The 24071-nt window shown below is 43.5% G+C and overlaps 3 protein-coding genes across 7 annotated transcripts in view; 1 reads left to right on the top strand and 2 right to left on the bottom strand.

The window, feature by feature from the left end:
- Positions 1 to 10771, bottom strand: part of TTLL5 (tubulin tyrosine ligase like 5) — a 289229-nt gene extending 278458 nt beyond the window's left edge. The window contains exons 1-3 of the mRNA XM_036262547.1: positions 10646 to 10771; positions 9285 to 9453; positions 2418 to 2524 (exon numbers count right to left, since the gene is read on the bottom strand). Coding sequence (XP_036118440.1) covers positions 2418 to 2524; positions 9285 to 9358 — 181 coding nt within the window. The 5' untranslated portion in view covers positions 9359 to 9453; positions 10646 to 10771. The remainder of the gene's footprint in view (positions 1 to 2417; positions 2525 to 9284; positions 9454 to 10645) is intronic.
- A 589-nt stretch (positions 10772 to 11360) lies between these two features.
- On the top strand, positions 11361 to 19224 carry ERG28 (ergosterol biosynthesis 28 homolog). 5 transcript variants are annotated; one of them, XM_036271776.1, is made up of 7 exons: positions 11361 to 11432; positions 12089 to 12218; positions 12917 to 13050; positions 13790 to 13954; positions 16716 to 16810; positions 18241 to 18359; positions 18477 to 19224. In XM_036271776.1, exons 4-7 carry the CDS (start codon positions 13822 to 13824, stop codon positions 18628 to 18630), a joined length of 501 nt encoding a protein of 166 aa, XP_036127669.1. In that variant the 5' UTR covers positions 11361 to 11432; positions 12089 to 12218; positions 12917 to 13050; positions 13790 to 13821; the 3' UTR covers positions 18631 to 19224. The 5 variants fall into 5 exon arrangements, with proteins under 5 accessions (XP_036127669.1, XP_036127675.1, XP_036127651.1 ...); XM_036271782.1 differs by lacking the exon at positions 12089 to 12218 and having other exon boundaries at positions 11368 to 11432; XM_036271758.1 differs by lacking the exons at positions 12089 to 12218; positions 12917 to 13050 and adding an exon at positions 12734 to 12883 and having other exon boundaries at positions 11371 to 11432.
- A 2923-nt stretch (positions 19225 to 22147) lies between these two features.
- FLVCR2 (FLVCR heme transporter 2) overlaps positions 22148 to 24071 on the bottom strand; it is a 55277-nt gene continuing 53353 nt past the window's right edge. Inside the window, exon 10 of the mRNA XM_036241558.1 lies at positions 22148 to 23330. Coding sequence (XP_036097451.1) covers positions 23238 to 23330 — 93 coding nt within the window. The 3' untranslated portion in view covers positions 22148 to 23237. The remainder of the gene's footprint in view (positions 23331 to 24071) is intronic.

Below are 24071 nucleotides of genomic sequence, written 5' to 3'. Positions count from 1 at the left end.
TCGTGGATTGGAAAACTTAACACTAGGATGGCAATACCAAAAGCAATTTACAGATTCAATGCATTCCCTATCAAAATCCCAATGGCCTTTTTGCAGATATTTAAAAGCTTTATCCTAAAATTCATATGGAATTGCTAGGGACTCCGAATAGCCTTAAAAAATTTTAAAACAGACGAACAAAGTTAAAGGATTCAGTTTCCTAATTTCAAATCTTGGTAGAAAAGTACAGTAATTAAAATGATATGGTACTGCCCTGGCTGGTTTGGCTCAGCGGTTCTGCGGTCCAGAGAGACCCGGGTTCAGTTCCCACTAAGTGCACATACCTCAGTTGCAGTTTGTCCCCGGCCCTGGTTGGGTCATACAGGAGGCAGTCATTCGATGTGTCCCTTTCATGTCAATGTTTCTCTCTCTCTCTCTCTCTCTCTCTCTCTCTCTCTCCCCCCCCCCCACTCCCTCCCTCCACTCTATCTGAACAAAAAATGGAAAAAGGTCCTCAGATGAGGATATAAATAAGTAAATGAATGAATGAATGAATGAATGAATAATATGGTACTGGCATAAGGATAAACATACAAATCAATGTAATAGTAAGAGTCCAGAAATAAACCCATATACCTACAGCCAACTGATTTTCAACCATAGCACCAGTGTATTCAACACAGAAAGAATCATTTTTTCAATGAATTATGCTAGGACAGCCCTGGCTGGTTAGAGCGTCGGCCTGAAGACCAAAGGGTCACAGGTTCGATTTCCCGTCAAGGGCACATATCTTGGTTGCGGATTCGATCCCTGACCAGGGTCAGGGTCATGCGGGAGGCAACCAATTGATGTGTCTCTCTCACATCAATGTTTCTCTCTCTCTCCCCCTACTCCCTCCCTCCCTTCCACTCTATCTAAAAATCAATGGGAAAATATCCTCAGGTAAAGATTAACAAAAAAATAATTATATACTAGGCTAACTAGATATACACATGCAAAGGGAATGAAAATAGACCCTTACCTCACATCACACTGTGTAAAAAAATTAACTCAAAATGGATCAAAAGCCATTTCAGCTGCAATATAAGAGCTTAAACTATAAAATTCTTGGACTAAATCATAGGGATCATGACCTTGGGTTAGGCAATGGTTTCATTAATATAACACCAAAAGCTTAACAACAACAACAACAAAATAGATAAATTAGACATGATCAAAATGAAAACCTTTGGCTTATGAAAAAACACTAGCAAGAGAGTGAAAAGATAAACCACAGGAAAAAATATTTGTAAATCATATACTTGATAAGGGTCTAATATCCAGAATGTATAAAGAATTCTTATAACTCAACAACAAAAAGACAAGCAACCCAATTAAAAAATAAGCAAAGGCCTTGAATAGACATTTCTCCAAGGAAGATATATAAATGACCAACAAGTACATGAAAAGATGCTCTATGTCATTAGTCATTAGGAAAATAGAAATCAAAATCACAATAAGGTACCACTTCAAACCCACTAGTATAACTATAATCTAAGAAACAGAAAACAAATGTTAGTGAGAATGTAGAGAAATTAGAACTCTCATATATTGTTGATAGAAATGTAAAATGGTGCAATCACTGTGGAAAACACTTTGGCAGTTCCTTAACAAGTTAAACATAGAATTACCATACAACCTAGCAATTCCATTCCTAAGTATATACACAAAAGAATTGAAAACTAGTGTTTAAACAAAAAAATTGTACATTTGAATGTCCATAGCAGCACTATTTACAATAGCCAAAAGGTCAAAACAATCAATCATCAACTGATGAATGGATAAACAAACGTGGGTATGCCTACATGGGATATTCCTCGGCCATAAAAAGGAATGAGGGACTTATAGTTGTATACCATGAATGAACCTTAAAAACACTGTACTAAGTGAAAAAAGCCAGAAACAAAAAGCCACATATTTTGAGTCCATGTATATAAAATATCCAGAATAGGCAAATTCATAGAGCTGGATAGATTAGAAGCTGCCAGGGGCTGCATACTGACTACTTAATGGGTACAGGGTTTACCTTTGGGATGATAACAATGTTCTGGAACTAGATAATGGTGATGGTTGCACAACACTGTGAATGTATTAAATGCCACTGAATTGTATACTCTAAGACAGTTAAAATGGTAAATGTTGTTTTGTATATTTTACCATGATAAAATAAAAATAAGCACAGGTATGCATAATTCTGAAAAAAATTCAAAAAGGGGAAAAAAGTTAATATGCAAAAACCAAATCAAGAAATCATGAATAATTCTTTCATGTATAACAAACAACAGAGTCTTCTCATGGCCAAGGCCATTTCCCTATCAACAGGTGTTAGCAATTTCTGCAAGACAAGGTTGCCAGGGCCATGCCCCAGCCCTGCCTTCTGTGGGGGAAGTCATGCTCACCTCCAATTATTCGAATATTGTTGTCCTTGGTCAGAATTGCCTCAGCATGGAATACCAAAATTGGAATTCTCCTGCAGCCTCCAGTCCACATGATACATGGATGATCCCTATGACCATAACAAAAGGCTTTATTAATTTACAACTTAAAATTTGAATAAAATGCTGAAGCAGATCACTGTGGTTGGCTGCTTAAAACCTTTCCCCCTCTTGTGAAACAAGAAGCCTAAATGTTCTATGGGAAACCATTCATCTTCCATCTTTAGCCATGTGGTTTATTTAAGATTAATTCCATCCCTGATTCAGAGACAAGCCTTGATTGGTTTCAGCCAATCAGGGCATTCTATCCCCCAATTATAGTGACAGCTTCAGGGATGAACACATAAGCCAGTTGGAACCAGTGAGGGTCAGGTGGCGTGTTGTGAGACCCTCGCAACGTGAACAATGCTTTTTTTCTGTTCTCTAGCAGCTACAGAAGAGATGCCTCTCCTCCCCTTGATGGTACAAGAGACTGAGAGGGCTGGAGGTGTTTCTGTCACCTTGACAGCAGAGTCTGGAGACGTTGGTACAGGAGAAGAATGAGAGAAATGAGGTCCTGAGTGGCACACTTAGAGCTACAGAATCAAGTCTTTTCTAAACATGAGTTAATGAAGTTGCTTTATTTTTAGGACAATTATGTTGTAGTCTCCAGCACACATGAAGAATCTTAACAAATATATTCACAACAAATTCTATACCCCTTTTAAATCCTATAGTCCTTTTTAAAGCTCATTTGATGACCCATCCTAAGATTCTGAGTCAAGAACCCTAAATTAATACCAGTACCCCAATTAAAACCACATATTTTAAATAAAGCCTTATAATGCAACAATAGATATTTTCCTCCAGAGAAGGAACTCTGACTTTATTCTCTTTCCTTAGCCTCAGGAAATCTCAATTTAATCAATCTTAAATGTATATGTACTCACAGATTAGGAAACTTTAACCTCCTCAGTGCAGAGAGGTAGAATGGGAAAGAAATGACCTGAGTACAGCCTATGTGCAAGGAATTAAACTAAGAGCTTTCATGTTATCTCTTGATCCTCTTGTCCCCACTATGAACTAAGGAAAAGGTGTTCAAAGTGTTCGAAGAGGTTAAGAAATCTGCCCAAGGTCGTACAGCAGGTTGAGGAAAGGAAAGGTATAGGAACCCAAATTTCTGTGCTCTTCCCACCCTTCCGTCATCCTAACCACATTTCAGTGATGTTCTGTATATGGAACACCTTAAAGTCAACCTTTGGGAACTTAAACTAATCAATTTCTTGGTTTTGTTTTTGGTACGTACCCCTAGCAGAAACCAAACCCGGGTCTCTCTGGTCCGCAGGCCCATGCTCCAACCGCTGGGCCAAACTGGCCAGGGCTAATCAGTTTCTTAAATGGGATAAGCTCCACTAAGCCAAGATTCAGTCTGCTCTCAAAAACTCCCATGACCACACCCTGAACAAAGGTCATACCACATACTTCAAGGCCAAGTCAGACCCTCCCAACCCAAGTTTAAAAAGATGCACACTTTGAAGAAACTGGGCTACCAGACTACTAATTTTAGAAGGAAGGTAGCCTTCTAACGTGGGATGAGCTGTCAAAAGCCTTTTATTGAGCAAAGCAGAGAATACCATACCAAGTTCATTTCGTTTCCTAGAAATGGAATGTGGATGCTTACTGTTCCTGCTCTTTGACCTGGGTAATAGTGCCCACTTGTGAGAAACGGTGTTTACAGGGTGCATTTTTTAGCAAGAAGAATTTTTGTGTTTTTCTTGCCTTTTAATCTTAAACACCTGTAAAACATGGTCATGGGGCCAGATTATTCCTGCGATCTCTTCCAACTTTAATTTTTCCACTACATTTCTAAGTCAGGGGATAGAGGGAAAAACAGGTGGCCTAAACTACAAAGTCTTGGACAGAAACTCTGGAAACTATCCAAAGTTCCTTGTCCATCTAGCACTAGCTACAAACTGGCACCTGTGCCTAACCACTTACACACATGGATTATTGCAATAAGACTGAGAGTCAGAACACAAACAACAGACACACAGTTGAGAAGAGCCAAGGCCCTAACTACACTATCTGTGCACACCCAAATCCCTGACAGAGAAATCTCTTCACTTACAACCTATAAAAAGATAAAAGAAGTGGTAGACAAATTATTAATTCAACAAGGTCAACTAAAACATCCTTAAGGCAGATGCCAAATTGCCATTAAAATCATGCTCCCACCAGGTGGTGCTAAAGGGAAAAGATTCGAAATTATTAGGAAATTGAAAAGTGGGACCTTAAATTTGCTTTCACACCAGAAACTGGTATATATTAAGAAAATATGCTTTATAATAGGCATGAAAGAACAAAGTACTTAAATGATTAATTACCAAAGCAGCCCAGTTTCATGGCTGACTTTATTGAAAACCTAACAACGTTTTGGTTTTTAAGAAGCAATTTGATGTGGAATATATTATTATTCACTCCTGGGATGCAGCCTACATAACTCGAAGTGTCCATAGCTTATTAGCACCAGTGCCCCTGCTGGAAACGCCCTCCTCACGTCTCTCTGTTCATTTCATCACTCTCTCCAAGGCCCAGCTGTCTCCCCACCCCCTGGAGCCTGGCCCAACTCCTCCACCCTCAGTGATGCCTTCTTTCTCTGAACTCCTACAGCACTCACTGTATAATCGCTTGTTGATCTTCCATTTTTTCCATTTAAATGTTGATCTTTTCAACTGATATGAAGCCAATTTTTATTATGGAAATTAAAGTTACTATTTTTTCAGTGATGAAACGTCAAATCTTTTTCCACATTTATATATAAATTTGTATTTGGGATCTCCAAACAAAATATAGAAGAGCCCCCTTTATATTTACTATTTGAAATAATGCCACGCAAAACAAAGAGTGTATGGAGAGTTTCTAGTCCTAAAGTCCAGGATTACAAGACATTAATACTTTAATACAGCCTAGGAAGCTGAGAAGATCTAACAGATGTCCATGGATATGCATCTTTGGATCAAATCAACTTCCTGAGATGATTTAAGGCCTTCTAACTTCCAAAAACTTTTTAAATGTAAGCCTATTGCTCTAAGTGTGAACAAGATTGACTTAAGATTCCTAATGTAGCCCTGGCCGGTTTGGCTCAGCGGTTAGAGCGTCCGCCTGCGGTCCGGAGAGACCCGGGTTCGATTCCCGCTAAGGGCACGTACCTCGGTTGCAGTTTGTCCCCGGCCCTGGTTGGTCGTGCGGGTGGCAGCCACTCGATGTGTCCCTTTCACATTGATGTTTCCCTCTCTCTCTCCTCCTCTCTCTCCCTCCCACTCTGTCTGTACAAAAAATGGAAAAATGTCCTCGGATGAGAATTAAAAAAAAAAAAAAAAGATTCCTAATGTATAAAACAAGTGTCTGATTAACAAGACATGAGCTGGTGGAGCAAGATTAACAGTCAAAAATCAGTAATAAGAGCATGAAAGGAGAGCAAAACATCCATGAATTTGGTTTGGGGGAGAGAGAAAAAGTGTGGGAGGGGAGTATTACACTTTTATTTTCACTAATTTCTGCTAGAAAGTTAACATTTCTCAATTGTGAATACAGGCAGCAAAGCATAGCGCTATTAACATTATCTGAAATTAGATTTTTTTATACCATTTTACAGCTGATGCCAGCATTTTAAAACATTATTTCCATGTATCACTACTTCTAAGCTATGTTAGTTATTAAACTTGCCACTACATCACCTGTGATCACAGTCTTCCTCATCTGGTGTGATGAGGGTGGACAATGATTTGGCATCTCTCCCCCAAGCAACCAAATAGTGACATTTCATATTGGTAACCCAGACTTATATGATTTTTTAAAAATATGTTTTTATTGAATTTTGTAGAGAGAGAGAGAGGAAGGGAGAGAGACAGAAACATCAATATGAGAGAGATACACTGATTGGCTGCCTCCTGCGTGCCCCCAACTGGGGATGGAGCCTGCAACTCGGGCATGTGCCCTGACCAGAAATCGAACCAGGACCTCTCAGTCCATGAGATGATGGTCATTCCACTGGGCCACACAAGTATTCCCCACTTCCAAGTGTTAATCAAAGACCACCCTACAATATAATGATCTCATGCAAACTAAGCAAAAACAGTCTTCACGCTGCTATTAGAAAATAAAATTTAACTTTCCCATGTTTTAAATAATCTTATTTAATATATAAGAAAGCACAAAAGAAACAAGAAAAAAATAAAACACAAAAGTAAATAATGTATAAGAAAGCACAAATTACCGGATCACAAGTAAATTTTTTTTTTAATTTTTATAACTGCATTTCAATGTAATTGGGTGGTTTTTTTTTTATCCTCACCCGGACACTTTTGCAATTATCTTCAGACAGAGCGGGAGGGAGATGGGGAGGAAAAAAGAGAGAGAAACATCTATGTGAGAGAGACACATCGAGTAGTTGCCACCCATACAACTCCAAACGGGGCCGGGGACAAACTGCAACCAAAGTACATGCCCTTAGCGGAAACTGAACCCGGGTCTCTCAAGTCCGTGGGCAGACACTCCAACCACTGAGCCAAACCAGCCAGGGCTGTAACTGGTCTTTTTCAATGATCTGTATTTTATTTTAAGCACTAAAAATTATTCTGACTAGGGATCCAGCATTAAAAGGTTAAGAACATGTGATCTAAATTATACATTTATTCGTTCACTCACTCAGTAAGCAAGTATTTACTGGGTACCTACAATAATACTAGGTTGAACCATCTGAAATTGTCAATATTTGACTGTTTTGACCTACCAAAAGTACAATTTCATGCAGTTCAACCTAATACTTGTCAGCCCAACCTCTAAGCCCACTAAGGAGAGATACTTATGGAGTAAAAGAATGATTTTGAAATCGGAAAGACTGATGCTTGGAGCAAGTTAAAATTTTGTGAAATGTGTCTCTCTCCCATAAGGAGTCAAAGTGGCCAGAGGGAACTATCCATTTAATTATCCTGAATGAGAATGACCCAAGTACAAGATCAAATCTCTATCATTTTCTACAACCAAACAGTGATGAGCAGTCTTTATCCAAAGCTTTATTAAGTTTCAATAATTTTGTCAAGTTACACTATTAAATAATGAAAGCGTCCACTTTATAATAAGAAAGCCACTTTAATTTCAATATTAAAGCAAGTAAGAATAATGCTTTATATGTATGGCATTTTATAATTTACAAAATAACTTCATAAACATTATCCTATTTGATCCTAACCACACTTCTACAAAATAGCCTAGGAGATGATATCCCCATTTTCCAGGTTATACAGCACATATCCAAGGGGACTTGCAGAAAATCTTAAAAGCTCATCTTAATTAGAAGCCAGTTTTTCTCTTTGCTCTCTGTGTCAAGTAATAAGGTTAAAGGAGGCAAAATAGCAAAGTGCTTCAAAATTCAATAAAACTATGCCCAGCTGGTGTGGCTCAGTGGTTGAGCATCGACCCATGCACTAAGAGGTCATTGGTTCGATTCCTGGTCAGGGCACATGCCCAAGTTGTGGGCCAAATCCCCAGTGGGGGGTATGCAGGAGGCAGCCAATCAATGTTCTTTCTCACTGATGTTGCTATCTCGCTCTTTTCCTCTCCCTTCCTCTCTCTCTAAAATCATTAAAGATTTTTTTTTTTAATTCAGTAAAACTAGTTCTGGATGTCAATCCATCACTTATTCTCTACACATCCCTGAGGATGTACTTTGGTATTTGTGAGGATAAGTTTAATAAAGTGAGAATAATAACAGCTTCAGATTAAATGAAATACAGTAGTTAAAGCCCTTATCATCTACAGCAGCTATACTTAGCACTAGCATTTATATTTTTATTATTTTGAGAATCCAGCAATCAAGAACTTTGGCTCTTGGCCCTGGTTGAGTAGCTCAGTCGGTTAGAGTGTAGTCCTGATAGGCCATGGTTGCAGGTTCAATCCCTGGTCAAGGCACATACAAGAAGCAACCAATGAAGGCATCAATAAGTGGAACAACAAATCAATGTCTCTCTCTCTCTCTCTCAAAATCAATTTAAAACAAAATTATTTTTGCCCTGGCTGGTTTGTCTCAGTGGTTAGAGCATCGGCCAGCAGACCAAAGAGTAGCAGGTTCGATTCCAGGCAAGGGCATGTACCTCGGTTGCGGTTCGTCCCTGGCCCTGGTCCAGGTTGTGAGGGAAGCAACTAATCGATGTGTCTCTCTCCCATTGAAGTTTCTGTCTCTCTCTTTCTCTCCCCCTGCTTCTTCCCCTCCACTCTATCTGAAGATAAATGGAAAAGTACCCTCGGGTGAGGATTAAAAAATAAAATCAAAATAATTTTTTTTAAGTATTAAAAAAAAAAGTACTTTGGCTCTTACATAAAAGAACTCAGAAAAGCAATGTTGTTCAACAGACACAGAAAAGGCTATAGCATTCTAATGTCCTGCACCACAATTACTCTAATAAGTCACCTGACCTCTCTGTATTATCATCATTCTATTGCTGTAAATGTTTTTGAAAAAGTAACATAACCAATGTCACAGTGCTTGGAGACATACTGTTCTTCAATAACTAAATATTTCAAAATCTCCTATGTTAGAAGCTCTAATCAGGAGTTTACCAAGAGCTACTACTTGGAACATCTAGAGCCAAGTTCACTCACAAATCCACAGCCTTGACTCATTTAAGACAAGGACCCAATAGTAAGATCTTTAATAAGATCATGGATGGAAGCTAAAACCAGAATCAGACAATAGCAAAGGAAGGGTACTGGATAAAAGAACGTATATCAGTAAAAGAGAATTATTTTCCATCCTAGAGGCAAAGGTTCAAAAGGAGGCTGGCTATTACTTACTCTTGGCTTACCACCTCCTCATCCTCTGAGGATGATGCTATTTCCTCCAGGTCCCGGGCCATCACGATTGGCATTTCCTTTAGGGTTTGTCATGCAGTCAGCAGACGGGGGCCTCAGAGACCTTTCCTTGCAGATTCACTGGATCAAACAATTCGGGTGGCACAGATATCTGTAGGAAAGCCAAATGATCCGAAACACGATGTAAAATCTATTTGTTGATTATTGCTGATGATCTCCCAAGTAATGAAAATTAATATTTACCTAAATGGTGCCCAAACTCTAGAGACTTACCTTTTATCACAGTGCCTTACATATGCCCCTCAAAATTATGTTTTTAGTCCCATTACTGTCTGTCCTCTACGTATATGAAGAACTATTATTAAATCTGAGTTTTTCATTTTTTTTAAATTTATTTTTGTCTCAGCTGTCTCAGCTGTGTCTCCCCCCCCCCACACACACACACACACACCCTCCTCCCAATCCCGACCCTCATTTTTCTTTTATATACAGTATCTAACATTGCACCAAAGGGAAAGACAACTTTCAGGGAAGTCTGAGGTAGGAGGATAATTGCCTGAAACAGATTCCTTGCTAGAAAAACCTGACCTGGGTTAGAAGTAAAACCTCAAGATTTAAGATCTTTGCAAATATTTATTTAGCCTCTGACAAACCCACAGATAAAATGCCCTCATGTTTCCACTAAAATTCAACTACTGAACCAAAAACTTAATATATTCTCCTGAATCGAGGTCATAAATAGCTGGGGGGAAAATGTCCTTCCAAACACTCAAAATTAATCTCCCTTGCTAGAAATCTCAAACCATTAACTGAATCTCAACTAGATATTAAAATTAGGATATTTCCAATTTCTTACTTAAAATTTTTCCATACAGTAAAAGTATATGTTCGTTGTGTTTGAGAAAGGAATAGGAATTAGATAAAGAAAATGAAAATATTGCAATGACCATAATCCCATAATTCAGAGATACCCATTTGATGTGAATCTTTCCAAACCTCATTTTGCTGTGCACAGCTATATACGATAAAATTACTGAACCAAAAAATGCCGGTCCCGATAATGATCCATACAGATTTTCAGCGAAATGGGCAATATCTAACAACCTCGCAAGGCGTTCATCCGAGGATTCCCAATAGGATTCCTCGATCTTTCCCAAATGTTGGCATGTCCTTTCAATTAGAACAAAACCTCCAACCAGGAAGGGATGCCAACCTGTCTGTTCTAGGCTGCCTGCAGAGCGGGAAGAGACGGGACAGGGCATTCCAAGTTAAGATTAAGGACACTCGCCCAAGGGGCGCCCTCGCTCTAAGGGATCAGCCCCTCAGCCCCACCCCTGGCTCACCCCATCCCGGGTCGGTCCGCAGATGCTCTCCGCGGGAAAGACGGGCAACTCCGCCGCAGTGATTCAGCCCGGCGCGCCCGGAAACCTACAGCTGCCCTCGGACTCCGGGAGGGAAGTGCAGCGGACCGCGCCCGCCCAGACGCGGGAGCGCACCGCCCTCGGGTAGGGGAGCGCGCCGGCGCAGGCGTTTACCTGTCTCATCTTCCCATGGCTCGGGGCGGGCGGGCGGGGACAGCGCTCTGCGCCTACCTCCCTCCTCCTTCCCCAGTCCGGCTCACCGCGGCCGCGGACGGCTGCTTCCCCCGTTACTACAACAACCAACAAGCAACCGCCCGCTCGGAGCCACTGCGCAGGCGCCCGCCACCCGGCGCAGACAACGCTCGGCTTCGGGCGCGGACGAATGTCGTCACCGCCGCGCAGCGCGGGCTAAGAGTCCGCTCTCAGAAGAAGAATCTTCTTTTCTCCGCTTTTTACCCCCCCGCCCCTAAAGGGTTGAATCCAATGCCGGAGTTCTTCCGCCACGCTTAACAGGCGGGTTCACTATGTGAGCGGCGTACCGCAGCTGACACTTGGACAGCACAACCGCTGATTGGCAGTAAAGGGGTTCACGCCCCATCTCCTGAGCAGAAGCGGAACAGCCAATCAGAGCGAGGGATGACAGAAACGGCCCAATCCTGGAGCCGGGTGAGGGCGGGGGCGGGGACAAATTGCTCAGGTGGACTCCTGGCTAGAGCTGTTTTGGGGTAGCATCTGCTGCTGCTGTTGCTGGCTTGGGTCCGGTCGCCAGGTAAGGAGAATATCCCTTGAGAAAGTATTTCATTTTAAATCTCCAACTCGCAGGTAAGGAACCAAGGCTGTAAAGTGTAAATGATTTGCCCAGGGTCACACATCTGTGAAATGGTAGGGCCAGGATAGGAACGCCTTTCTCCTGACCCGAGTTTTGACACCACACTTTTGCTAGGCTGGGCCTGGGCAAAATCTGAGAATAGACTTTGGATACTCTAGATCTAGGAGGTCCTCAAGCTTTAGGAAAGTGAGGTCGAGGGATTAGAAGAGCAGTTCAGAAGAATGCCCTGGCTCTGCCCTCCTCAGCTAACTATTGGGATTTTTAAGAGCTTCTGTAAAATGAGAAGCGTAAATTCTGTCAAAAAGAGGGGGCCATCCATGCAGCTATTCTGATTCTGGGAAGAACCTCCTACCGAGGGAGGGTAAGAAAATAAGGAGGAGAAGATAGATGGGGATTTGGGCCCAGGCTGTAATTCTTTGTGGTGTCCAGTAGAGCCCCATTCTCTCTAGACTTGGACAAGGTGCACTCTGTAGTCCACATTCCCCTAGGGATTCCTTGATTCACCCTTCCTCCTCTCTAGTTCTTTTTTGTTTTTGGTGCTTCACACTATCTTGAGCCATGACTGACTTTAATATCTGTTTCATTGGGTAGTGTAGGACTGTACTGAAACTTTTACTGCCAGAGTGACAAAGGAAGCCTGATAGTTTGTCACCACTTCAAGCCCAGCAAGTTAACCTGACAGCAGATAAATTGTGGACCAAAGAAACATAATGAAGATGGGAAGAAGTAATTCCATTATTAAATTCTTTACCTACATGAATTTTATTTAAGTCAAACTAATTGAAATCAGTGCTCAGCAAGGGTTAATATAAGCTTTATTTAAAAAAAAACACACACAACATAACCTAATGGTATTTCCTATACAACTTGAAGACAAAAGAGGATATGGTATGCTTGTCTTCCTCAAAAATGTAAACTTCGTCAAAATATTCTCAAACAGTGAGTCAGTCTTGCAATGTAGAGTCCATAGACCATGCTTCATGTCTCAGCTTGTCCATGTATTAGCTGTATAACCTCAGGCAAATCACTTAATCTCTCTGTGCCAACCCTCACCTGTAAAATGGAAATGTTAATCATGTCTATGATATGTTAGGTGCTTGTCACAATGCATGGCACATACAAGTGTCCAGTAACTTAGCTGTTATAATTTCTCCTGCAACTCAATGCCAACATTGCTTTTTCCTCCTCCATATAATTTCTTATTAGTTCTCAAGTCATAGCAGTTTATTTTTAATTTTTAGATTGTTCTTCTAGTTTATGGAGCATGGTGTACCTGAGAACCAAATTAGAAAAAACCTGAGGATGTCAATATTGCCCTCATACTATTGGTTCCACTGAAATGTGTAAGGCTACTATGCACTTGGAAGGATCTGTCATCAATAGCCAGGCAGGTATCTGTTAGTATGTTTATAATTACTTTTCAGCCACTTGTATTACAAAGGAATGACAAGAAAAAAGCAGTCTAAAAGGAAAGATAAAAGAGGATTGACTCAGCCAAGAAGAAAGTTCTTTTTGATGTAGGGTACTATTTTGGAGAAACTGCTCAAGACAAAGATAAGTACTGTGCCATTTATTGGAAAGTATACTGCTGATTCACCACTGTTAGTGTGACTAAATACTGAGACCAATTTCTGTATGCCTTATACATAAATATACTTTACTTTATAGTAATATTTGTACACCTCCTCTTCTACTGCTCCTTCTTTTTTATCTCCAATTTTTCCTCTGGGTTTGTCATTTCTGCCTACCACATTATTTAGCCTTTTTCTCTCTGGGTAAAGGTCAGCACAATTTGGTTTAGGGAAAATATTCAAAGGCAGTGTGCTAATTTCGTGAAAGTAAGAGTAATATGTTAAGGTAATGGGAGGGCCCTGGCCGGCAAGGCTCAGCGGTAGAGCATCGGCATGCGGACCAATGAGTTGCGGGTTCCATCTGGCCAAAGGCATGTACCTCAGTTGCAGTTCATCTCTGGCCTTGGTTGGGGCCGTGCGGAAGGCAGCCAGTCGATGTGTCCCTCTCACATCAATGTTTCTTTCTCCCTTTCTCTCCCTCTCTCCCCCTCCCACTCTGTCTGAAGATAAATAGAAAAATATCCTCAGATGAGAATTTAAAAAAAAGGTAATGGGTAATGGGAGGATGAGCCTAGTGGACTTGCAGAGGAATTTATGAAGTGATCGAACAAATAAGCTTGGTACAGCCCTATTGAGTGGGACACAGGTTAACTACAGCAGAGAAAGAGCTTATGTTTATAGAAGATTAACCATCTGTTGTCTCCTGTCCTTTGCCTTTGTTTCTAGGGCAAGAAGCCCTCTCAGATTTGAGGGGAGTCATGAGCCGTTTCCTGAATGTGTTACGAAGCTGGCTGGTTATGGTATCCATCATAGCCATGGGGAACACACTACAGAGCTTCCGAGACCATACCTTTCTCTATGAAAAGCTCTACACCGGCAAGCCAAACCTGGGTAAGAAGTCAAAGAACTTCTGGGAGTGGCCTAATTTGTGGTTCCCAGACTAAGCTATATATCAGAATTACTTACTAGGAAACTTACAAACAAGCAAAGTGCAGGTGCCTATTTGCCTCTCCAAACCTATTTACTGAAACTTCCACCCCTGGGTGGAACCAGGTATCTATCTTTAATAACTATCTAGGTGATTCTGATGCTGCCTAATCTAGCTTTTGGCAGCCACTAGAGTAATACACTTTGTGGATAACATTTGGTCCATTCCTTCTGCCCCCAAAACTTCTCTGAATACCTTCATTCATTTTACACTGCCCTAGGCAGCCTGTAAAAAAGCATTACAAAGGCAAATGATTTAAACCACAGAACTTATATGCATACATGCATAACCAGTGGACATAGACAACAAAGCTGGGGACGGGGGTGGGGAGGAGGGTGTCAATGGGGGAAAAAGGAGAAACATCTGTAACAAAAATAATAAAAATAATTTTTTAAAAAAGGCAAATGAGGAAATAGAGTTACTTGGTGACTCTGCAGTGCCCCACTAGAAGCCATAAAGAAGCTTTTCATGGCCCTGGCCGGTTTGGCTCAGTGGTTAGAGCGTCGGCCCGCGAACCAGAGAAACCTGGGTTCGGTTCCCGCTAAGGGCACATGCCTCGGTTGTAGTTTGTCCATGGCCCTGGTTGGGGTCGTGTGGGTGGCAACCAGTCGATGTGTCTCTCTCACATCGATGTTTCTCTCTCTCTCTCTCCCTCCCTCCCTCCTCTATCTGAAGATAAATGCAAAAATGTCCTCAGGTGAGGATAAATAAATAAGAAGCTTTTCATGTTATCTCAGCCATCTTCAGAAATCATGTCATAGCACACGTGGTTACATTCCATGTTGCAGATGGAGAGTTACTAATCCAAGGTCTTCCCAAACCGTGACATCATCCCTGAGAAGACAGCCCAAATCCCTCCAAGTTTGTCTCCCAAAATGAAACTTCAGAAGGCCCTGGCGGTCTGTCCCAGTTTCCTGAGCCTCTCTGCTGAGAGTATTTTCACATTTCAGCTCGCGCCTCCTTGCGCTGATGCGTGGGGTAGTTGGAGCGGCAGCGCGGTGCAGCTGATGATTGCCACATTTATAGCTCACCCAGATTCAGCCTCTGACCTAGCTCTTCAACATCTGGGTAGAAAATGAAACTAAGTAGGCTAAGGCTCATTTTGAACAAAGCTCTAATACAATAGGAGTAAAGAACCTGGAAAAGGGGTCAAGACAGTTCCACTTTTTCACCCTCCAATGCTACCTTCAGTTGGTCCAGGAACTCTGTATTGCTTCCTGGCATTTTAGAGGTTATCTGGTGTAGCTCTTTGAATTTAAGTTGAGACAGAGAAGCCCAGGGGTCGCGTGACTTGCTGAAGGGCATAGAGCTGAGCAAAAGAAGTGTGTGTGTGTGTGTGTGTGTGTGTGTGTCTGTCTGTCTGTCTGTCTGTCAGTCAGTCTTCTCCAGCCTCCTCCTCATGATCTGGGGGCTGTCATGGTACTCTGACAATCATATCAGTACTGTGGTAGAATTTTACCTGATCCCTAATCTGGTTAAGGTTGGTGGAAAATTCCCCTTTTGTATCTCACTAACTACAGAAATTTCCTCAGTCTTTTCATCAGAAAAGCTATCAAGGTGGTTTACAAAGAATGTAGCCCGCAAGGGCTAACAACTAGGTATTTGGTTGGTGTGTGGAATTTTTGTTTATCTTACTACTATTCAGAGGTCTTTGGGGTTGTGAAATTGATATCACTGTCTGGTTTTCCAAAGGCTGGAAAATCCTTAAAGCCAAGTAAACATTTATAGGCCCTTCAGTTTTTAGCCTGTCCCTTGAAATTTCTCTTGCTCAGCAAAGAAGTATTTTTGCTTTTACTGTTTCAGCATTGTGACCACTGAATGCCTTAGATCAGTGGCTGTATGTTACAATCACCAAGGTGGGGGTTTAGAAAACACTTATGCCTAGGGCCCACCTCCAGAGAGTATGATTTAATTGGTCTGGTACCCAGGTCTTGCTAATTTTATAAAACTTTTTCAGTTGATTGTAATAAATGCTCAGGGTTGAGAACCACTGTTGTGGTAGAATATGATCCACACTTTCAGGACAAGCTATTTAATATAGTAGTGTCAGAACAAAGCCACCAAGGGCAGGGTGGCCTTGGCAAACACTAAAGAAACAGTGCTTTGTTCCACTTACCATGTGTCCAGGAAATCAGCCTGGTTTGGGCTTTGCTCAAATAATACAAATCTGGATTCAGGGAAGACCCAGGGACTTAGGTCTCTGAAAGACCAGATGTGGCCATCTCAACAGGCTCCGTCATTTCTGAGTTCTCTCCTACACCATCCTTGAAAAACTGCTGACCTCCCAGGCATCTTGTATTGCCAGACAGCTCTGCAGCACCCCCCCCCCCCCAAACCTTTCCTGATCCACACTCGCTGGGCTTCACCAACACCAGACTGGTTTCGAGGGCAGAGGTATAACCTTGATGGGTTATACATCCAGGAGTTACTTGCCCAAGTGGGCTTTCTGTTGGGTTTCCACTCTTGGAACTCCCTTGCCCAGCTGCAGACATTTGAAGAGAGGAGCTGAGCAGATCTTATTCTGGAATTCCTTCCATTCTGCCCAGCCACAGGGAGCTCAGGCTCAGCTCCCTGCCTCCCATGATCCACCCGTGAAGCAGCAAGAGTTTGAAGGGGATCCTAACCTTCTCCTTCTCAACACTCTTGTTTTTTTCTACTACACAGTGAATGGCCTCCAAGCTCGGACCTTTGGGATCTGGACGCTGCTCTCATCAGTGATTCGCTGCCTCTGTGCCGTTGACATCCACAACAAGACGTATGTAAGGGAAGGAAGAGCGTTAGCATCCTTTTGTTTCAACTGGGGTGCTACGCATACCCATTATGGTCCTCCCCTCAGAGATCTGTTAATTTTGATACATTAACCTACAATGTGGATAATAAAAGGTTAATAGGTTCCATTCCTTCCAGGCCTAATAAACATAATAGGCCTAACAGGTCTTTAAGGTTTGAAAATACTTTTGAACTGACATAGCAAATTGGCAGTGCCATGGACCAGTGGCCTGCATCAAACCCCACACTTCTTTATTAAAGAATCAGCCTTTCTTCTACTTGAGCACAGTAGTGTGCTCTTTTTAGAGCAGCCACCCACACAGACCTTATTCTCGCATTCCTCCTTAAGCAGGAATGAACAGAAATCACCATCCATGAAAAAAGGAACCCACAAGTAAACTGCTGTATGCTTTTGCAGAGGAGGGTGAAAGAGAACCCAGGACTCCTGTATGCTGCCTCTCCAGGGTACTCAAATAGACTAGTGTGGAACAATTGCAGACAATGCTAGCCTCTTGTCTAGAGAATGCTGTAGCTGGTGCTGGCCACTGGAGGGTGCTCGAGCCTTCTTCCCAACATCAGTCATCACCCCGTCAAGGTGGAAAAGTTTACTCAGGTCAGTGGGTGAGGCCACCAAAACACCAACTTCACACTAAAATAGTTTTCTGTCTGATCCAGACCCTCAGCATCTAGGGAAGAAAGGTAGTAATGATATTTAATTATAGTATTATCTATGTTTAGAGATTTCATAATTTTGAAAATGTCATAGTTTAAAAAAAGATATCAGCAATCCAGATGGTCGATCATCCTGTAACCTATCTCTTCCCCACCTTTTTGTCAAAGCTGAGGAACAAGTTCTCTTCCCCTGAGGTTGTTGCCGGGACCTCCATCTGACATTTCCCCAGGCTAAGACAACATAGGCAGCACACATTGCAAGAGCATCTAAAAACCCCCAAGAAGTCCTTGCTGCTCATACCCCATGCGGGCCTTTCATTCTTTGGCATCCATCATATGAGCTCTGACCAGCCCTGGGCCAAACACGGGCCAGGTGGGCTCAGATTACAGAGGCAAGCCAGTCTGAGTAAGGGGAATATGTAAACATGGTTAATCCAAAGTGGTCTACACTGCTGGGATTGCCAGAATGCAGACCCAGCTTTGCTGTAGCTGGCTCTACCACCTTGCTAAGACTTGAAGGTCGACTCTGGATACCTGGACCATTCTCTCCGTTTAGAAGTTGAAACCTTCAGTTTTGCCCTAGGAGAGAATGGGATGTTATCAAGCAGCCAGGTCTTTCTCAAGACCAAGTCTCTGCCTGTAGCCATAGTCACTTCCTGGGTTTTTGTGTGCATTGGGTCTGCTCACCACCTTCCTCTGCACAGAACAGTCAGTGCACTTCAGTTCCCATCTGTCTGCTCCCTCATAGGCTCTACCACATCACGCTCTGGACCTTCCTCCTGGCCCTGGGGCACTTCCTCTCCGAGTTGTTTGTATACGGGACCGCGGCTCCCACGATTGGCGTCCTGGCACCCCTGATGGTGGCAAGTAAGCGTGCAACCACCTTAGACTTCCCATGGAAACTGCCCCAGCCCTGGCAGACATACAAGGGGTACCAGAGGGCGCTCTGCTATGTTAGTCACTAATGTTCTGTCTGTATTTAAGGTCTCTCAATCCTGGGTATGCTAGTTGGGCTCCGATACTTAGAAGCAGAACCAGTATCCAGACAGAAGAAAAGAAACTGAGGCCAACAGTACCACCTCTGAGACCTCGTCTGCCACCTTTGCTGTCTTCTTCCGTCATCCTCTCTGCGCTTTGATTTCTTCCTCTCTGCTCCATCATCAACCCCTTACCCACTTCTAGCCTTTTACGTTTTGTTTTGGTTTTATTACATTTAAAATTTTTAAAGCTGTAACCTGCATACAGGAAAGTATATAACATGTATGAACAATTTAAAGAATCATCTTAAAGTGACGACTCTGTACTTCCATCCAGATCAAGACATCGCCAGCACCTCAGAAGCCCAGTGTGTGCCCTTCTCCCACCCGCAATCTCTGAGGATCTCTCTCTGAGCCTCCTGCTTTCATCCTTTCATTTCCACCCCTCCGTTTGACTTGTGTGGTGGGAACAAGTGGACTGGAACTTCAAGCTGCTGCCTCACCCAGAGCAGCTGCCACCAAGGGCTGCTTCCAGGGGTTGTCCACATACACTGGCTCCTCTCTGCTGCTAGACCCGAGACTCCGCACGATCTGAGGAACAGGTGGTTCTTCTAAGAAGGGCTCCCCTGTGAGTGAGCATGGCTTACATCCTTGTAGCTACACGTGGATTATGGTTGGAAGAGTCTGGGCTGTTTTTAGACCTTCGGGTCAGCTGTATTTGTGTAAGGAATTTTGTAATAAACAGAAAAACCCTCTGCTCTGACCGGTCCTTGTCCTTTGACCTCCCTTAAGCCAAGAGCACTCCTGCCTTCCCCTGAGCCCTGGCCTAGGAGAATCAGCTTTCTGCTGGTCAATTGTACCGCAGTGAGGACGGCTCAAAACCCGGGCAGACCCGGCTGCCCGCAGCTTCTTTAGTCGCTTGTTCACTTCCCTTGAAGTCAAATCCTCCTCTCCTGCCCTCCTTCAAGATTCTGAGTTCACAACTGAATAGTCAGAACCCTTTCTTGTTTTCTTCGTAAGGAAGAAACAGATTCTTGAGAAAGGACAGGCCAAATACAGAACCAGGCAGCATAGAAGGAACAGCTGCATGATGGTGACAAGAACACAAGCCCAAGGAGAAAGCGCTGGACGCACAGTCCTCCAAACAACCCGGAAGGGCCCCACTCTGGCTGGGCCCTCACACAGCATGTAGACTCCAGGGCCCATTCGTTATTTCAACACATCTTTATTGAACACTTACTCCCTGCAAGACACTTAGGAAAGGAAAATGAATGACTCCCAGCCAATGACTCTGCTCCTGTGCTCCTTACATTGTAGCCAAGGAAATAGAAAATAAGAAAGCCTACAAGTGAAAGAACAATTTTAGACAGTGATAAGAATTCTAGAAAATAGATACTGTAACCAAGGAGGGAAGGGGAGTGCATGATTTACACCACCAGGAAGTAGGAGGTAAGATTATAGTTGAGACTTGAATGTGCAGATATCATGTGTCTTAAGATATACAGCAGCAGTTATTAAGGGCAGAGAAAACAGCACCTGGAAGGCAGGAACCTTGTTCAAGCAGTAAGATCAGTGTAACTACAGTATGGTCAAGTTAGGAAGTGGAAAGTAGCAGGTAGGTCAGGAAGGGGGGCAGGAGACTTGCTGTGACAAGAAGTCTGAATTTGAGGCTTACGTACATTGGAAATTCTCCATCAGTTAAGGCTCTTTAAGTGCAAGGAACAAAATCTTCCTTAAACTAGATTAAACAACAAAGATAACATCGGCTCACAAAACTGTCAAGTTAAGGGAATTATAGGCTTCAGGAACAGTTTGATCAGGACTCCATTTCTCTGATTCTTTTGGCTCTGCCTACCTTTGTTAGCTTCATCCTCAGGCTGGCTTCCTTTATGATGCCAAATAATGGTTGCAGCAGTTTCGCTCATATCCCCACAATACTACATCTAGAAAAGTAGCTCAGTGCTAAGAACTACTCTTATCAACTGTTGGAAGGAAGCAGGAAGAAACACAATAATCTTACAGAGTTAACATTTGAGTGGAGATCCACGGGGAACCCACCTAAGAAAGGAGTGAATGAAATCATGATTTAGATCCTCTAGGCATGCATCATAGAAATATGATTCCAGATAAAGACAAGATCCTGAAGGATATAAAAGGTGACATAGAGTGTTTCGCAGACACTATGACTATTAGATTTAACAGCCCAGGCTTGGCTCCCTTCCTAGATGATTTAAAGTACAATTGCTAGCAGATATGGTGCCAGAATGCCCCAGGCACGATGTAACTCTAGGGAAGACGTAGGAAAAACTGATGGTAGCATATCCCAGTAACAGATATAAGGAAGGAGTGGCAGTACATAGGACAGTTCAGAAGAAAAATCAAAGAACTGCAGTGGCCGAAACTGGTCTCTGGCCAGAGCAAGCTGGTGCATGGCTGGGGTGACTATAAAACAACAGCCACCCTTTGAGGCAGAGCCAAAAACAACAGTGGCCTCTCATCAGCACTCACACTGGGTCAAACCTTCATGTGTACACATATCGGGAGCGGTCAGGGTCAAGTGCTGGATGTAGAGTTGCAGTCATAGGCTAACAGTAACCTTTATAGCCTGTTCTTTAAAAAAATAGCTGACTTGCTCTGGCCAGTTAGGCTCAGCAGTTGGAGTGTTGGGCCCGCAGACCAAAGAGTCATGCGTTCAATTCCGGTCAAGGGCACATACCTTGGTTGCAGTTCAGTCCCCAGCCCTGGTCGGGGTCACGCGGGAAGCAATGTGTGTCTCTCTCGCTCTCTCCCTCCCTCTCACTCTATCTGAAGATAAATGGAAAAATATCCTAGGATGAGGATTTAAGAATAAAATTAAACCCACCAGGATAGTAACACCTACGTAAACAGAAGACCACTTCTATGGAAGGCCACGGGAGCTGCTCCCCCAGCCCCAACGCCCCCACCGCACCCCTCCAGCCCTCAGAAATGTGCAATAATCTCGGGGACTACCACAAAGCCACCGCTGATGCATCAAATGACAAGGCAGAACACTTGGAAAATCTTTTATTGCTTTAAAACATCTGGTTTACAAAGAGAAAATACAAATTATGTTTTTAAAAATAAAGCAATGGATTTGGTAAACATTTTGTTAATACATTTTTAGGAAATGAAGAGTAAACATCTTTCTGGTCAAAAAGTAAGGCACACTGTATTGGCTGGGTGGTTCAGTGGTTTACAGTTTGATTCCTGGTCAGAGCACACACCTAGGTTGTGGGTTCAATCCCTGGGTCTGGGCACCTATGGAGGCAGCCAATTGATGTTTCTCTCTCCCATCGATGTTTTTCTCTTTCCCTTTCTCTCTAAAATTCAATAAATACATATCCTTGGGTGAGGATTTTTTTAAAAATCTCTGAAGAAAAAAAAGGCATCCTTTCTCTCTACCTCTCTTCCACCCCCCTCCCCCCACCTGTAGTGTGACGTTCTCTTCTTACGCACAGTGTCTGCACACACCTCTGGCAATGGCCCTGCACTGTTACCAACACAGGCTACTCGGATATGCTGAGTCCAGGGCAGTAGCCACAGCAAAACAGCACAGTGGTCACGACTGCAGCTGCTCAACGTACAGGAAAAATTACCCAAATGTCTTCTTTTCAGGAGATGCTACCCCCCCCCCAAGCCTATGAGTAGAGCCAGACAGCATGTTTGGCAGGAGAGGAGGTGAGCTTAGGTTGGCTGAAGTGAATCCCTTCAAATTCAGAACATCTGATAAAAGGTTACTGCCAGAAGGGGGCTGTGTGCAAATGCTGTCCCCACCAGTGCTGGGGTACACTTAATTCAAGCAGACTCAGTTCCCATTTCTCATCTCAGAAGCGGCTTTGGATTTTCAGTAACGGTTACGGGAAGGTGGCTGGTATTCCCTCTCTCCAGAGAAGACAAGCGCTGAGTTCCTCAAGGCAGTGTACATATGAAGGCATCAGTGGGGACACACAGAATCTCTGGGCAAGGACTTCCTTGTAGAAAGAATCCACCCATTCCCAAATCGAGCTCCCCAAGTTCCCCAACATGGGCCATCACACACACACTCAGAAGGCAGCCCCAGCACCCTCACACACCCAGGTGGTCACCACTCCCAAAACAGTGTCTCCTTCATGGCTACAACGCAGTCTTTCTCAAGTTTACTGATGTTTGGTTTGATCAGCTCTCAGGAGAGAGGGTTTGGAGACAGCCCCCAACTTTAGGCCGGGAGAACGTAGGCCCGAAGTACCCACTGGTGTGTTCCGATGGAGCTTTCTGTCCCACAGAATGTTGGCAGTCAGTCCGATGACCCGAGAATGACCTCATCCGCCGCAGCTGCCGCTCCTTAGACTTGGGCTTCTAAGGGTCTTAACACACTTGAAAACGTTAATATCCTGAATAAGCTTTCTTCCCGTGATAATTTTGCAGGCTGTCTCCAAGAGGGATGAAGCTGAGGCGGGAAGGCAAGGCGCAAAGCCAGAACTGACTCCGCTGTTCACCAGCCTCTCCCGACACCAGCTCCCAGACTAAAAGGGGTGGGGTGGGAATCGAACCTGCATTTGGTGAAAGGTGCGATTTTCCCCAACTAGACCATGCAGGCTCTTGAGTGGGTTCCAGAAGCACAGGCACTGCCGTTCAAACCAAAAATATTCCAGCCGGTTCCCTCCCAACGCTGCCCCTGCGAAGACCTTTGTACTGCCAGAGAGAACTGTGCTGACTGAAGAGGTGGGGGGGTTCTCCGTGGTCCCTGAGTCATAACCACCTTTTTTCCTCAGAGATGCTCCTCAGACACAGAGGTGGTGGTGGGTGCCTTGCTGGTAACCTTCTCCACCTTTTCTTCCTCCTCCTCCTCCTCCGGGAGTTTCTACAAGGCAAAACAAGCAGACAGGCCTCTGGGTGAAGAGGCCCAGGCCTCCACCCTGGCAGTGACTGTCCCATCAACAGGAAAAACAAGAGCCAGAGGCCAAAGTGAACAAGAAAAGAAGTGCCAGCCCCTGGCTCAAGGGTGCTCCCTAAACACACACACACACACACACACACACACACACACACCATCACAATGTCATCAAAGGACAAACCAAGAAGGCCTACTCTCTGTGATGCCACAATCACCACAAACCATCCCACTCCGAATGCCACTGTTGTCCCCTCCCCCCTCCCCAGTCTGACAGCCTAAAAGTCACAGGCAATGACCATTAGGCAGCTGTCCAGGTGCCATGTCTGCAGGTCCCTCTGACTTTCTGACTGCCCCCATTTGGAGGTGGCCCCCAGAACGAGGAATATCATTATAACGTGCATGAAAACAAATGCAACAAAAATGTTTACACGGGCAGGATGCATACCAACTCAATGACTAAAAGTATGTATATATACTGGATGCACAGGAACGGGGACTGCGGGTCAGTTTGGCTTTGGCTTTCTCGGGGAGAGATGGCTCAGGAGGAGAAGAGTCTTCTGGGCCACACTTGGTGGGTTTGGAATTAAACATGGCCTGGAAAGTATCCTGTGGGAACAACTGGGTGCATGGTGCCTCCTTGGGCATTTGCTATTTTAAGGAGCACTTTGCTTCTTAGCTCAAGGGTTCATCCGGTGAAAGAGGAGGCCT

This window comes from Molossus molossus, unplaced genomic scaffold (assembly GCF_014108415.1).
Source record: "Molossus molossus isolate mMolMol1 unplaced genomic scaffold, mMolMol1.p scaffold_m16_p_1, whole genome shotgun sequence".
Classification (NCBI taxonomy): domain Eukaryota; kingdom Metazoa; phylum Chordata; class Mammalia; order Chiroptera; family Molossidae; genus Molossus; species Molossus molossus.
Note: the sequence above shows the minus strand (reverse complement) of the source record. Positions and strands in the feature narration are given on the sequence as shown.

Excerpts from the sequence above, each read along its gene's own strand:
- ERG28 (XM_036271758.1), top strand. The coding sequence starts at position 12,832 with ATGTGTAAGGCTACTATGCACTTGGAAGGATCTGTCATCAATAGCCAG. Across the intron at positions 12,884-13,789 it reads TGTCATCAATAGCCAGGCAG|GGCAAGAAGCCCTCTCAGAT; the intron begins GTATCTGTTAGT and ends CTTTGTTTCTAG. Across the intron at positions 13,955-16,715 it reads CACCGGCAAGCCAAACCTGG|TGAATGGCCTCCAAGCTCGG; the intron begins GTAAGAAGTCAA and ends TCTACTACACAG.